The 13,000-nt window shown below is 42.2% G+C and overlaps 1 protein-coding gene across 6 annotated transcripts in view; it reads left to right on the plus strand.

The window, feature by feature from the left end:
* JAKMIP1 (janus kinase and microtubule interacting protein 1) overlaps positions 1-13,000 on the plus strand; it is a 360,574-nt gene that overhangs the window by 227,153 nt on the left and 120,421 nt on the right. For all 6 annotated transcript variants that reach the window (XR_003940703.1, XR_003940707.1, XR_003940704.1 and 3 more), the window contains 2 exons: positions 2,085-2,225; positions 10,354-10,413. Coding sequence is in view for 1 of the 6 variants with exons in the window: in XM_030191173.1 (XP_030047033.1) it covers positions 2,085-2,225; positions 10,354-10,413 (201 nt within the window). In the remaining 5 variants the exon portion in view is untranslated. The remainder of the gene's footprint in view (positions 1-2,084; positions 2,226-10,353; positions 10,414-13,000) is intronic.

The raw sequence follows: 13,000 nt of genomic DNA on the forward strand, positions 1-13,000 counted from the left end.
ATATATAGAATCTGATCCTCAGTGTGTGGCATCAGCATGCCTAACTGGAGGCACTAAGCACTAATTTGTAGCAGTGGTGTAGCTACATGGGGCCACGGGGGCCTGGGCCCCCGTAGATTTGGCCCTGGACCCCCCTGCTGACGACTCTCTCGACCCCCCCTCCTGCTGCCAACCCTCCCCCGCCACCGTAGTCGCCTAACTTTGCTGGCGGGGGACCCCACCCCCGCCAGCCGAGGTCCTCTTCTTCCGGCGCAAGGCTTCGTTCTGTTTCTGTGAGTCTGACGTCCTGCACATACAACATGCAGGACGCCAGACTCACAGAAACAGAACGAACCCTTGCGCCGGAAGAAGAGGACCTCGGCTGGCGGGGGTTGGGGTCCCCCGCCAGCAAAGGTAGGCGACGGTGGCAGCGGGGGAGGGTTGGCAGTGGGAGGGAGGGGGGTCGAGAGGGTCGTCGTCGGGGGGGGGCAAAGTTGTTGGTGGTGGTGGTGGCGGGGGGGGGGGGGCTAAAATGTGCCCCCTCACTTTGGGCTCTGGACCCCCCTCCCGCCGAAGTCTGGCTATGCCCCTGATTTGTACAATGTGCCCCCTTAGCCATGTATGTTGCTTAGTTGCCTCCACTGAATATTTTAGATGTTGACAGTTGTAAAATGGTTATTCCCACCTCACAAAACCAGTGCACATGTGCATTTCTTCATGTATTTTAGCAGATCCTTTTCTATAATACTACTAGGATTTAACATATCCAGACCTCGATGCCTCAATTCTGATTTGTGTGTTCTATCTGAAATGGCCTCTCGGTGGAGGTCGTGGAGATGAGTACTGTGCCAGAATTTAAGAAAGCATGGGACAGGCACATGGGATCCCTTAGGAAAAGGAGGAGATAGTGGCTACTGAGGAGGGGCAGACTGGATGGGCCATTTGGCCGTTATCTGCCGTCATGTTTCTATGTTTTCTAAACTGGGGCTCTAAATATTTGATTGAGAAATTCTGAATGTTCAGATTTGCTGGTAAAAGGGCCCTGTAAAACAGGGAAAACCACCTTTGGCTCATTTCTAAACCAATACTTCAACCAATAAGAATTATAAAACTTAGAGACCCATGGCCTGTCTTTTATCACATAATGCCAAAACAAGACTCTGTAAGCCACATTGAGCCTGCAAATAGGTGGGGAAAATGTGGGATACAAATGCAATTAAATAAATAAATACAGTAAGAGCAGCCCACTGTAGTAAAAAAAAAAATAGTTTACTTGTGTATTTAATATATCATTTCTATTGTATTGAACTTTTGGGTCAGGTTTGTTGAAAAACTGCTTTAAAGAAGCACTTTAGGTTTCGAAGCTGGAAAGTTAGGACCTGATATTCAAAATGATTTAATTGGCCAGGAGAGGCTCCTGGCCATTTAAATCACCTGTCCAGCATTTTAAGTGGTACTTAATTGAATAGTGCTGCTGAAAATGCCCTGTTAGTGCCCAAGCTGAAACCAGCTATTTCGGGTCATTCCGGGGGTGGAGTCAGCACTTAGCCAGTTAAAGTGATGAAAATCAGCATTTAACGGCTAAGATAGCTGCATAAAACGCAGTCCTATCTTTATGCAGTTCTTCATAGTTGGTTAAGTGCTGAATATCGCACTTAACTGGCTGTTTTCACCGACTCCATGTACCTGGAAATTCAACGCCAGAGCCTGGACATGGCCTGGCATTGAATTTCCAGGTGAAATGCTGGCACTGGTGAACAAGACGCTAATTGCTGCTGGCTGAATATTGGGCCCTTACGTATTAAAATTGTATTTAAGGGATATATTCAAACCTAAGCAAGGTTTAAGGGTCAAGAAGCCATAAAGTTGACTTGTAAAGACCCATTACTGGGCCAAGGCTAGGTTCATTCTTGCCTGCAAACCTGCCGAGCTTTCTGCATTGACGCTTCATATTCCTCTGTCTACTGAATATAAGGAGTGTCTTTAGCTGCTGTTATAAACATGGTAGGCTTTCTTATTTGGAAATCTAAAGGTGCCTTCTCAGTGCAGGAAATGTATGAATTTAGATGGTACAAATGATTAGATTTTTTTTTATTTTAACGCAGAAAGAAAAGTTATCCACGCCGAATTGTTTGAAGCGGCACACTTCCCTGAATGACCTCAGTACAACACAAGAAGAACAAGAGCTTGAATTCTTGAGGCTTCAAGTTACAGAGCAGCAGCTTATTATTGACGATCTTACTGTGGTAATACACCTCTCTGTAATTGTTCCTATACTCTTTGTGAGTACTCAGGTGATTTGCCTGTTTGAAAAGTTACTTACACACACACACACGTTTGCACTGCATGGGAGCAGCTGTAAATGTTTTGCAAGAGCATTTGTGCACTACCGAGACTAATTGCTTATGTGGCCTTTATAAAGTAGGCGAGTTTTTTTGAACATTTTTATGTGTCTTTTTTTTAAATTATCGCCTCCCCACCCCACCCTGCCTGTGCACCTAAAATACTTATTGGAGAAAATGATGGCAGATAAAGACCACATGACATGTCCAGTCGGCCCATCCATAGCCTTTACCGTTCCTCGCTTAGGATCCCTCTTTTAGCTCTGGTCATATCCAAACTGGATTACTGCAATTCCGTTTATTGCGTTCTACCAGTCGCCCAAATCAGGAAATTACAACTGATGCAAAATACAGCTATTAAGCCCTTATTTGATAAAAGAATGTTCCCCTCTTTTCATATTTGGCTTTCTATAGCAGAGAGAATTCACAGTCTATCAGGTCCTACACTCAGGGCTGCCTCTGTTTCTTTCCTGTCTTTTCATTCCCTTTGCTCCTCAGCATTCCCTCCGTTCCTCCCAGCATCACCTTCTTGTTCTGCCTTCTCACTGTCATGTTTATCTTGACTGTATAAGGAACTCCTGTTTCAGTGCCGTAGACTCTACACTAGGAAACAACCTTCTGCTCTCTTTTTACAGCCAAACCTTCTTTTCAGAAATGTAAAGTCATTCTTAAAACCTATTTTCTCATGCCTTTCCACAATCTTAGACTAGTGTGTCTCATCTGAGCCATTTCCCTGTTTGTTGGCAGCAGCCTGTTTCACGTTCCCTTACTATCTTCCCTATTTCTCATTGTTCCTTTTTTGATTTAAATTGATTCTTTTCTCTGTTTTTGTTTTAATGCTCACTGTCATGTTTGCACTTCCCCTGTAATTATTTACTTTGTAAACCACTTAGATATTTTAGTTGAACTGTATCAAGGCTTACCTCCTGCTAAGAACGACACCTCCACCTTTCTGGCCAGGCATCATTCTTAGCTGGTGGGGGGGGGGGGGGGGTAAGCCTTGATACAGCTGGCAAGCAAAACATAGCCTATGTCGGCAATAAAAATCCCCCGGCTGATAAGAACAACAAAAAGATGAGTATTGGATTGTTAAAATTTTCAAGTTTAATCTGTTTCATTTAGTAGTTATAATGCTACAGAACACAAAAGAATACATTAAAACATTAAGAATTTGCTTAAAAGATTTTTTTACCGCTTCCCGATGAAGAAGTGGGTGTGTAAATCTCGCCATATTAAGAGATTGTTTTTGGTGAGTGTCACCGCTGAGGTTAGCGGTATAAGAGTCTTTAGAGGGAGTGTGTTTGAGTTGTAGATCTCTAAAAGTGCATATAGCAAGGGGGTGTGGTTTGAGTGTGTTGTGGGCAGGACTAGGGTGGGTCAAAAATAAACACATATTCCCCATTTCAGAAGAGAGATAAGAACATAAGAATAGCCATACTGAGTCAGACCAATGGTCTATCAAGCCCTGTATCCTGTTTCCAGTAGTGGCCAATCCAGGTCACAAGTACCTGGCAGAAACCCAGTTAGTAGCAACATTCCATGCTACCAATCCCGGTGCTAACAATGGCTTCCCCCATGTCCATCTCAATAACAGACTATGAATGTTTCCTCCAGGAACTTGTCCAAAACTTTTTAAAGCCAGATATCCTAACTGGTGTTACCACAGCCTCCAGCAACAAGTTCCAGAACTTAAGTATTTTTTGAGTGAAAAAATATTTTTTTAAGTATTTCCACGTAGGGGAAGCACGTGACGTCATCCAGCATGAACGCTTAGAGTTTTCTCCTTCTGGCTTTCTCGCTGTTGCCATGATATAGCACCTGATTATTTCATTTTATTGTGTAAAACTTCACTCTCAGCGTATCTGAATAAGATGACTTCAAAATCTAATCGAAACGAAGGTTCGTACTCTCTCCACTCAGCCTCTAAAAGGAACAAAGCGGACCTCTCTACACCAGAAAAGGCCTTGCAGTCACCATTACCGTTACCATGTAACAAAGCAGAATCTCTTGCAGACGTAAAAAGGCTCTGCATATCTTAATGCAGCAGAATCTCAACACCACCTCTGAAATAAAATCAGAATTAATCACAATCTCTACCCAACTTACCCAATTCAACACTAGAATTGAATTTCTTGAAGACAGTATGTCAGCTCATGACGCACTTCATTTGGAAATGAACCATAAATTGAATAAAATTGAACTCATGCAGTGTGATATTGAGGACTTATCTAATCGATTGAGAATATTCGCATACTTGGAGTACCTGAACAAATTGAAGGTAAGGATATGTTAACGTTTTTGAGATCGTTCTTCATAAAAATCGGTGATCTGCCTGTTGACACAGTGATAGATATAGAGCATGCTCATCGTATTATATTGTGGCCTACTCTGGTGAAAAACTACCCTCGTCCTATCATTGTTAAATTTCTTTGTCATGATCAGCTTATGTTGTTACTTAATAATACTCGTTCAAAATCTCCTCTGATGTACGCTGGAGTAAAAGTTCTTTTGGTACCAGATTTCTCTAAACCCACTGCAAAAAAAAAGGAAGATGCTTCTTGAATTGCGCCCTAAACTGAAAGCCATAGGCGCTCAATATGGCCTCTTATAACCTGCAACCATGAAGGCAACTTTTCAAAATAATACTAAGTATTATAATGATCCTGCTGACCTGCAAAAATTTCTTGATAAAGACTCACCTACTAATATGTGATATTTAATCACTGTAAAGGCTGAATTTCTGGAAAGTAGCAGTTAAAGAAGTCTTTTTAAAGATATTCACAGATTTATTATTATCCTCTTTTGATAAGCAGCTAAATATACCTTGGTCTGCTACCACACGCATACCTATATGGAATAATTCTAAATTTATAATTAATAGAAAACAGATTTCCTGGTCACAGTGGCAGCGTATTGGTATATGGGATCTTAGTAATTTCCTTGATTTAAAAAGATCATACTTGGAAATAATTTTCAGTTATGAAAGCAGAATTCTCTTTATTAGACTCTCAATTTTATCAATGGTTACAACTTAACTCAGTGCTAAAAAAAAGCAATTTACAATTTCAATAAATATCTCATGTACCTGAACTTATTTATATGTCCAAACGATTCCAACTTACTGGGCATGTGGCATCTCATATATATAAATTTATCTCTAATAAATCTCCTGTTAAATGTATAGGTTTACTTAAATGCTGGGAAGAGGATATCCAGCAACCTATCTCAGACAAAGTATGTGAACAGATATGGAGTTCACTGTTTAAATGTTCTAGATCCTCATCTTTAACACAATCTCTGTATTTTTTCATGCACAGGTCCTTTTGGACACCACCTCTCAAATCACACATGATTGACCCTTCTATCTCGAATTTGTTAGTCTTGCCAGTCTCAACAAGGCACTATCAGACATATTACATTTGATTGTATATGTATTCAAGGATTTTGGATGAACATGTGGAGGGGCATTTTCGATTTGGGACGCCCATCTCTAAGGGCGCCCATCTTCGAGGACAGCGCCTCGAAGGGGCGGAGCCAACCGTATTTTCGAAACGAGATGGGCGTCCATCTTTCGTTTCGATAATACGGTTGGGTGTGCCCAAATCTCGACCTAAATGCTGAGATCGCCGGATTTAGAGATGGGCGCCCTCGGTTTTCCCCCATAATGGAAACTGATGGCACCCATCTCAAAAACGAATAAATCCAAGGCATTTGGTTGTGGGAGGGGCCAGAATTCGTAGTGCACTGGTCCCCCTCACATGCCAGGACACCAACCGGGCACCCTAGGGGGCACTACAGTGGACTTCGCAAATTGCTCCCAGGTACATAGCTCCCTTATCTTGGGTGTTGAGCCCCCTGAAACCCCCCCAAAACCCACTCCCCACAACTATACACCACTACCATAGCCCTAAGGGGTGAAGGGGGGGCACCTACATGTGGGTACAGTGGGTTTCAGGTGGGTTTTGGAGGGCTCCCATTTTCCACCACAAGTGGAACAGGTAGGGGGGATGGGCCTGGGTCCACCTGCCTGAAGTCCACTGCACCTACTAAAACTGCTCCAGGGACCTGTCATGGAGCTGGGTATGACATTTGAGGCTGGCATAGAGGCTGGCAAAAAAAGTTTTGAAAGTTGTTTTTTTTGAGGGTGGGAGGGGGTTAGTGACCACTGGAGGAGTAAGGGAAGGTCATCCCCGATCCCCTCCAGTGGTGATCTGGTCAGTTTGGGCACCTTTTTGGGCACCTTCTTGGTTGCAAGAAAAAATGGACCAAGTATAGTCAGCCAAGTGCTCGTCAGGGACGCCCTTCTTTTTTTCATTATCGGCCGAGGGCGCCCATCTCTTAACCACGCCCCGGCACGTCCCTGTCCTGCCTTCGCTACCATTATGACACGCCACCAGGAACTTCGGCCTTCCTGGCGACGGAAATCAGTTGGGGACGCCCAAAATTGGCTTTCGATTATTCCAATTCTGGCGCCCCTGAGAGAAGAGTGCCCATCTCCCGAAAGATGGGCGCCCTCTCTTTCAAAGATATATTCCATCTTTGTGGTCCAATACTATATAAATATGTGATACTTAAAGCTCAATGTTTAAAAAGCACTTTAAAGACTAATGAATGCGCACTTCTTAATACCATGTTGAATTTAGCTCCGAGAGTAGTCTTTTCACATTGGAAAATTCTGCATCAAGCTACTTATCAAGAATGGTGGAATCTGTTATTTCAAACTTATAAATATGAAACATATTTTGCTAAAAAATCATCTCATTTTGCTTTGTATAAGGAAAAGTGGTCTCCTTTAATATCTTATTTTCAAGATGTAAAATGAGAAGTGTTCTTGTATATTTTCCAATGTTAAGTCAAATTATATAATCCATTTGTTGTTACTCATGCTTTTCTTGTACTAAAATTAATAAAAAAATACTAAGACTAAAAGTATTTCTACGTAATTTCATTGAGTGTCCCCTGGTCTTTGTATGAAAACATCAGGATTTACACTTGCTACTTGGATTGTCTAGGTTTCAGAAAGGGGCTCCTAGTGAGCAGTGCCTCACTGAAGAGATATGGGGAGGTTTCACCCTTAATCTCCCAGTGGTTGATGTACCCCCTGACTTACGTGAGTAATATACTAACATAGTAAATGATGGCAGATAAAGACCTGTATGGTCCATCCAATCTGCCCAACAAGATAAACTCATTTTACATGGTATTCGATATTTTATATGTATACCCACGTTTGATTTGTCCTTGCCATTCTCAGGGCACAGACCATAGAAGTCTGCCCAGCACTCTTCTTGTACTAAAAGTTCTGAAGCTAACGTCGAAGCCCCTTAATGGTTACACTCAAGCCCATCCATATCCAGTCACGATCATGGCGTAGACCATAGAAGTCTGCCCAGCACCGGTTTTGCTTCCCAATTACTGGCGTCATGAAGAAATATAGCACAGTCATGAGCCATGGAACACAGCCAAAGGGAGGCAACTGGAAAACAAGAGTGAGTTACAGGTCACAAGTTGTGTCTGGGTCATTATGTGCAGAAATGCATGAGAGAGGCACACATGCAGGCTTATTTTCGAAAGAGAAGTGCACCCATCTTTCGACACAAATCAGGAGATGGGCGTCCTTCTCCCAGGGTTGCTCAAATCGGCATAGTCAAAAGCCGATTTTGGGCGTCCCCAACTGCTTTCCGTCGCGGGGATGACCAAAGTTCCCAGGGGTGTGTCGGAAACAGCGAAGGCGGGACTGGGGAATGCTTAACACATGGGTGTCCTCGGCCGATAATGGAAAAAAGAAGGGCGTCCCTGACGAGCACTTGGCTGACTTTACTTGGTCCATTTTTTTCTTGCGACCAAGCCTCAAAAAGGTGCCCATACTGACCAGATGACCTTCCCTTACTCCCCTAGTGGTCAGTAACTCTCTCCCACCCTAAAAAAACAAACTTCAAAAATATTTTTTGCCAGCCTCTATGCCAGCCTCAAATGTCATACCCAGCTCCCTGACAGCAGTACGCAGGCCCCTGGAGCAGTTTTAATGGGTACTGCAGTGCACTTCAGGCAGGCGGACCCAGGCCCATCCCCCCTACCTGTTACACTTGTGGTGGTAAATGTGAGCCCTTCAAAACCCACTGTACCCACATGTAGGTGCCCCCCTTCACCTGTAAGGGCTATGGTAGTGTTGTACAGTTGTGGGGAGTGGGGTTTGGGGGGCTCAGCACCCAAGGTAAGAGAGCTATGCACCTGGGGGCAATTTATGAAGTCCACTGCAGTGCCCCATAGGGTGCCCGGTTGGTGTCCTGGCATGTGAGGGGGACCAGTGCACTATGAATGCTGGCTCCTCCCATGACCAAAGGGCTTGGATTTGGTCATATCTGAGATGGGCGTCCTCGGTTTCCATTATCGCTGAAAACCGGAAACGACCATCTCTAAGGTCTACCTAAATGGTGAGATTTGGGCGTCCCCAAGTGTATTATCAAAATGAAAGATGGATGCCCATCTTGTTTCGATAATATGGGTTTCCCCGCCACTTCGCCGGGACGTCCTGCGAGGACGTCCTCAGGAAAACTTGGGCGCCCCTTTCGATTATGCCCCTCATGATGAATCACAGGATAAGCTGTTATGTATAGATTAAGTAATGTAAGGGAAGCAGATGGTAAGAAAAAAGAACAAAGAATAATCTCAAAGGAAGGAGCATTGGCAATGAGGAACTTTAAAAATAGTATATAAGTAACAAGAGGGGAATACCAAACTGAGACAGTTACAGATAATACTGATGTATAGCAGAACTGTTTTCCATTGAGAAAATGATTGTGCTTGTATTTGGTAAGTAATAAAAACTGCTTTTCTCATACGTGGCCTGTCGTTTATCATTCCAAATTATGGGTGGCTGGTACATAATAATTTGGGGTGGTGGTGGTAAAAAGACGGAAACAGTCACCACCCAATCTCCGCTAAGATTCCTTGGATCCATTCCTTCTAAACAGGATTCCTTTGTGTTTATCCCAGGCATGTTTGAATTCCATTACCGTTTTCATCTCCACCACCTCTCACGGGAGGGCATTCCATGTATCCACTACCCTCTCTGTGAAAAAAATACTTCCTGACATTACTCCTAAGTCTGTCCCCTTTCAACCTCTATTCATGTCCTCTAGTTCTACTACCTTCCCTTCTCTGGAAAAGGTTTGTTTGCGGATTAATACCTTTCAAATATTTGAATATCTGTATCATGTCACCCCTGTTTCTCCTTTCCTCCAAGGTATACGTGTTCAGATTGGCAAGTCTCTCCTTGTACAGTTTGCAATGTAAATCCCATACCATTTTTGTAGCTTTTCTTTGCACCGCTTCCAGTCTTTTTACATTTTTAGCAAGATATAGCCTCCAAAACTGAACACAATACTCCAAGTGGGGCCTCACCAACGACTTGTGGAGGGATATCAAGATCTCCTTTCTTCTGCAGGTTATTGAAAAGGAATATTGTCTCTATGACAGTTTAGGAAAAATATAAGTTTGTGGCTAAAATGGCTATGTACCCATTTTGAACCCATTGGATATTTCTAACTCCTGTGGCAGCGTGTATGAGTTTCAAGTTGCTGTGTTTGGTTTGCACATCGTATCATTTGTGATGTCCAGTCAGCCTTTGTGACAAGCTGATAAAATATATTTCTAGGCAGGAACTTCGCTCATCACAAAAAAAGTCTTCTGCAACTCCAGGATCTTGATGTCATTAAACTTTCAACAACTAGAAAAAGAGCATTTTCATATGCCAGACCTTCTCTTTGGAACTCCTTGCCTGAGGAACTCCACAATGTTTCCTATTTTATTTTTTGTAAACGTTTAGAAACTTGATCTGTTATAGATTTTATTTAATGGAAGTTTATCTGTAATATTGTAATGAATTTGTTGGACACTGTGGTTTATGTGCGCTATATAAAATCAATAGATCCAATGCAATCCAAAAGCTATTAGTAGGATTAGGTATCATTTTCTCTTATCGCCTTCATTTCTGATTTCAAATTAATTATGAAAGTTCTGTCTTTTGTAGGAAAGAAGGCGCATGTTGCAAGGTAGAAAACAGAAGAGGAAAGGCTTGAAACCTCCAAAGGTAAGATGCTTCTTCCAAAATTCAAACTACTGCATGATGCAGTGATTAAATGCTTTGGGGTATTTGTAAGTACTGTTGTATGCACATAAAAAGCTTCTTGTAAAATTACACCATGCCTACAAGTATGCTGCATGAAACGTGGTGCGCACATGTATATGACCCATCTGTTGGCGTATTTGAGGGAGGAATTTGGAAGGGGCACAGATGGAGTCACAAAGCATATCAGAGGGTAGGAAAATAATCATCTAGGTACATACATTAAGGGCTAGATTCTATATATGGCGCCTGAACAGCCCGTGCTGAATACATTTTTGCCTAAGCGTATTCTATAAGCGCCGCCGCCTAGGTTTTGGTGCAGTATATAGAATACGCTTAGTTGATATCTGAGTGCTTAGAACTATGTGCATCCATTTACACCAAAGGACATGTGGTGTAAATACTGGCATTGTAGATTTAGGTGCAGCGGGGCATATTCTGTAACAGTGCCTGTAAATGTTGAAACGCCCATTTCCCCGCCTATAGCCATACCCCTTTTTATTTATTTTATTTATTTTGCTGCATTTGTATCCCACATTTTCCCACCTCTTTGCAGGCACAATGCGGCTTACATTATGCCGTAATGGCAGAACAGAATAATATACAATTAAGGTACATAAGAGATCAAAAAATTAGAAGTAAAGAAATAATCAATACATATGAGGTATGTAAAATGTAGGATCAAGAGTAACATTAGATGATAATAGTGAAATTAAAGTAGTCAGATTAAGGAGTTCAATGTTGATTAGTACTAATACAGTTCTGGTGATGAATCTTTATGAATGATTTTTTATATAAGTTTTGTTGAATAAGTTAGTTTTCAGCGATTTCCAGAAGGCTGTCAAATCATATGTTGATTTTAAGACAGTCAGCTCCATGCATTAGAATTTAGGTGTAGTGTGTTATGCCAGTGAATGCTCATTATTGCTTGTTAAGTGCTGTTAAAAACGTTGATTGGCTTGTTAAGCCAATGAAGTTGCGCATGTTGTTACAGAATATGCTTGGATTTCAGCATGGAATGCTTGACGTGATATATAGAATCTCAGGATAGCTGCATACGTTTACATCAGCTCCTTAGCCGATGCAAATGTACCTGCTGCATTGTAGCCACAATATCGCTACTTTTGTGCTGTTGTTTTGTAAAGATACATAGGCATTTATGTGTCTTTATGAAATAGGTTCCTACTTGGTCTCCTGTCCTAGGTGACCTATTATAAACTCTAGGGCTGACCCAGGCAGCTGAATGTGAAACACTGCCACTGTTAGTGCTTCAAAGGGGGAAATGGCATTGAAAGAGTCTCACAAATCCGTGAAGCAGAGATTTGAAATGCTGGCCATCATCGGACAGTTGCGGTGTGTTAGAAGAAAGCTGCTGGAGTCTTTGGGCAGAAGTATACGAAGTTTGAAACTTATGAAGTTTGAATCTAAGTGCTTTTTGAATACTTAAGAAAATGGTTTATAAAATTGATTGAAAATTATCTTTAAAAAAAAAAGCCATTTTCTAACTACAGGAAGTTTTTTTTTTAAGACTATGATTATATTAAGGCCATTGATTCATCAAGCAACGTTAGGGCCTTAAGTCATGTTAATTGGCTCTTAACGCAATTTAAATGGCCGTAACACCACTTGACTAAATATACTGTAGTGATATTTAAGATGCCTATTTTGCATTTCATACTTCCCTAGCAGTAGTCTCGCATGACTACCACTAGGGATCATATCTCCAAATAAGGAAATAATTCTTTATATAAAGATATGACCCCTAGTGTTAGTCACATCATTTTGAATGTGGCGCAGGCTAGGCAGGAGTGAAAGGGGATCGTTCCTGCCTGGCAATCACTGGACCACCAGGTAAGGGCTCTGAGGCCCTCTCTAGGGACAGGGGTGGAACCTGTGGATGAAAGATGCTGCTGGTGGTGGTGGTTGGTGGGGGGGGTTGAGGGCTAGAATTGATTGGGAAGGATGCTGGGGGAGGGGGAGAGCTGAAATCATGAGGGAAGGGTGCTGCAAGGGATGGGGAAACTCTTACATGCTGCCTCGCGGCACTGTGAACAACAGGGCTTAGAAGTATTGGGTTATGGCTTTGTGGCCCAATGCTCCTGGGCACATAAAATAAAGTTGCTTACAAGGTGACTTGTAAGAAGCGTTATTTTTGTACCATGGGATTCAGCAACTTCGGTACCGGGATCTCACAGGTTGCTGAATCCCACAGGGAATCAAGGTGTGGTAAAAAGTGATCTTGTACCACACCTTGATACGTTCCCCCCTTAATATTAGGAAATTATTTCTGACCAGTTCTGGGAAAATATGACTAAAGTCAAAGATCCAAACTGTTGAGAGTGAGTGATTTTCATATCATGGGTCCATAAGCAGTCTGAAAAAGTTACATGTTTGAACTTCTGTAACTTTTTTATTTTTTCACATAAAAGGATAGGGTTTGGGCTGTTTTATTAGATTGTTTGTTCTAGTAGAGTTCATTAAAATGTTATTTTTTGTTTCTGGTGACTTTAATCATGTTTTCCCAGAGATGATCACATTTTTGGTCTGGGAG

Source organism: Microcaecilia unicolor, chromosome 2 (genome assembly GCF_901765095.1).
Source record: "Microcaecilia unicolor chromosome 2, aMicUni1.1, whole genome shotgun sequence".
NCBI classification, from domain to species: domain Eukaryota; kingdom Metazoa; phylum Chordata; class Amphibia; order Gymnophiona; family Siphonopidae; genus Microcaecilia; species Microcaecilia unicolor.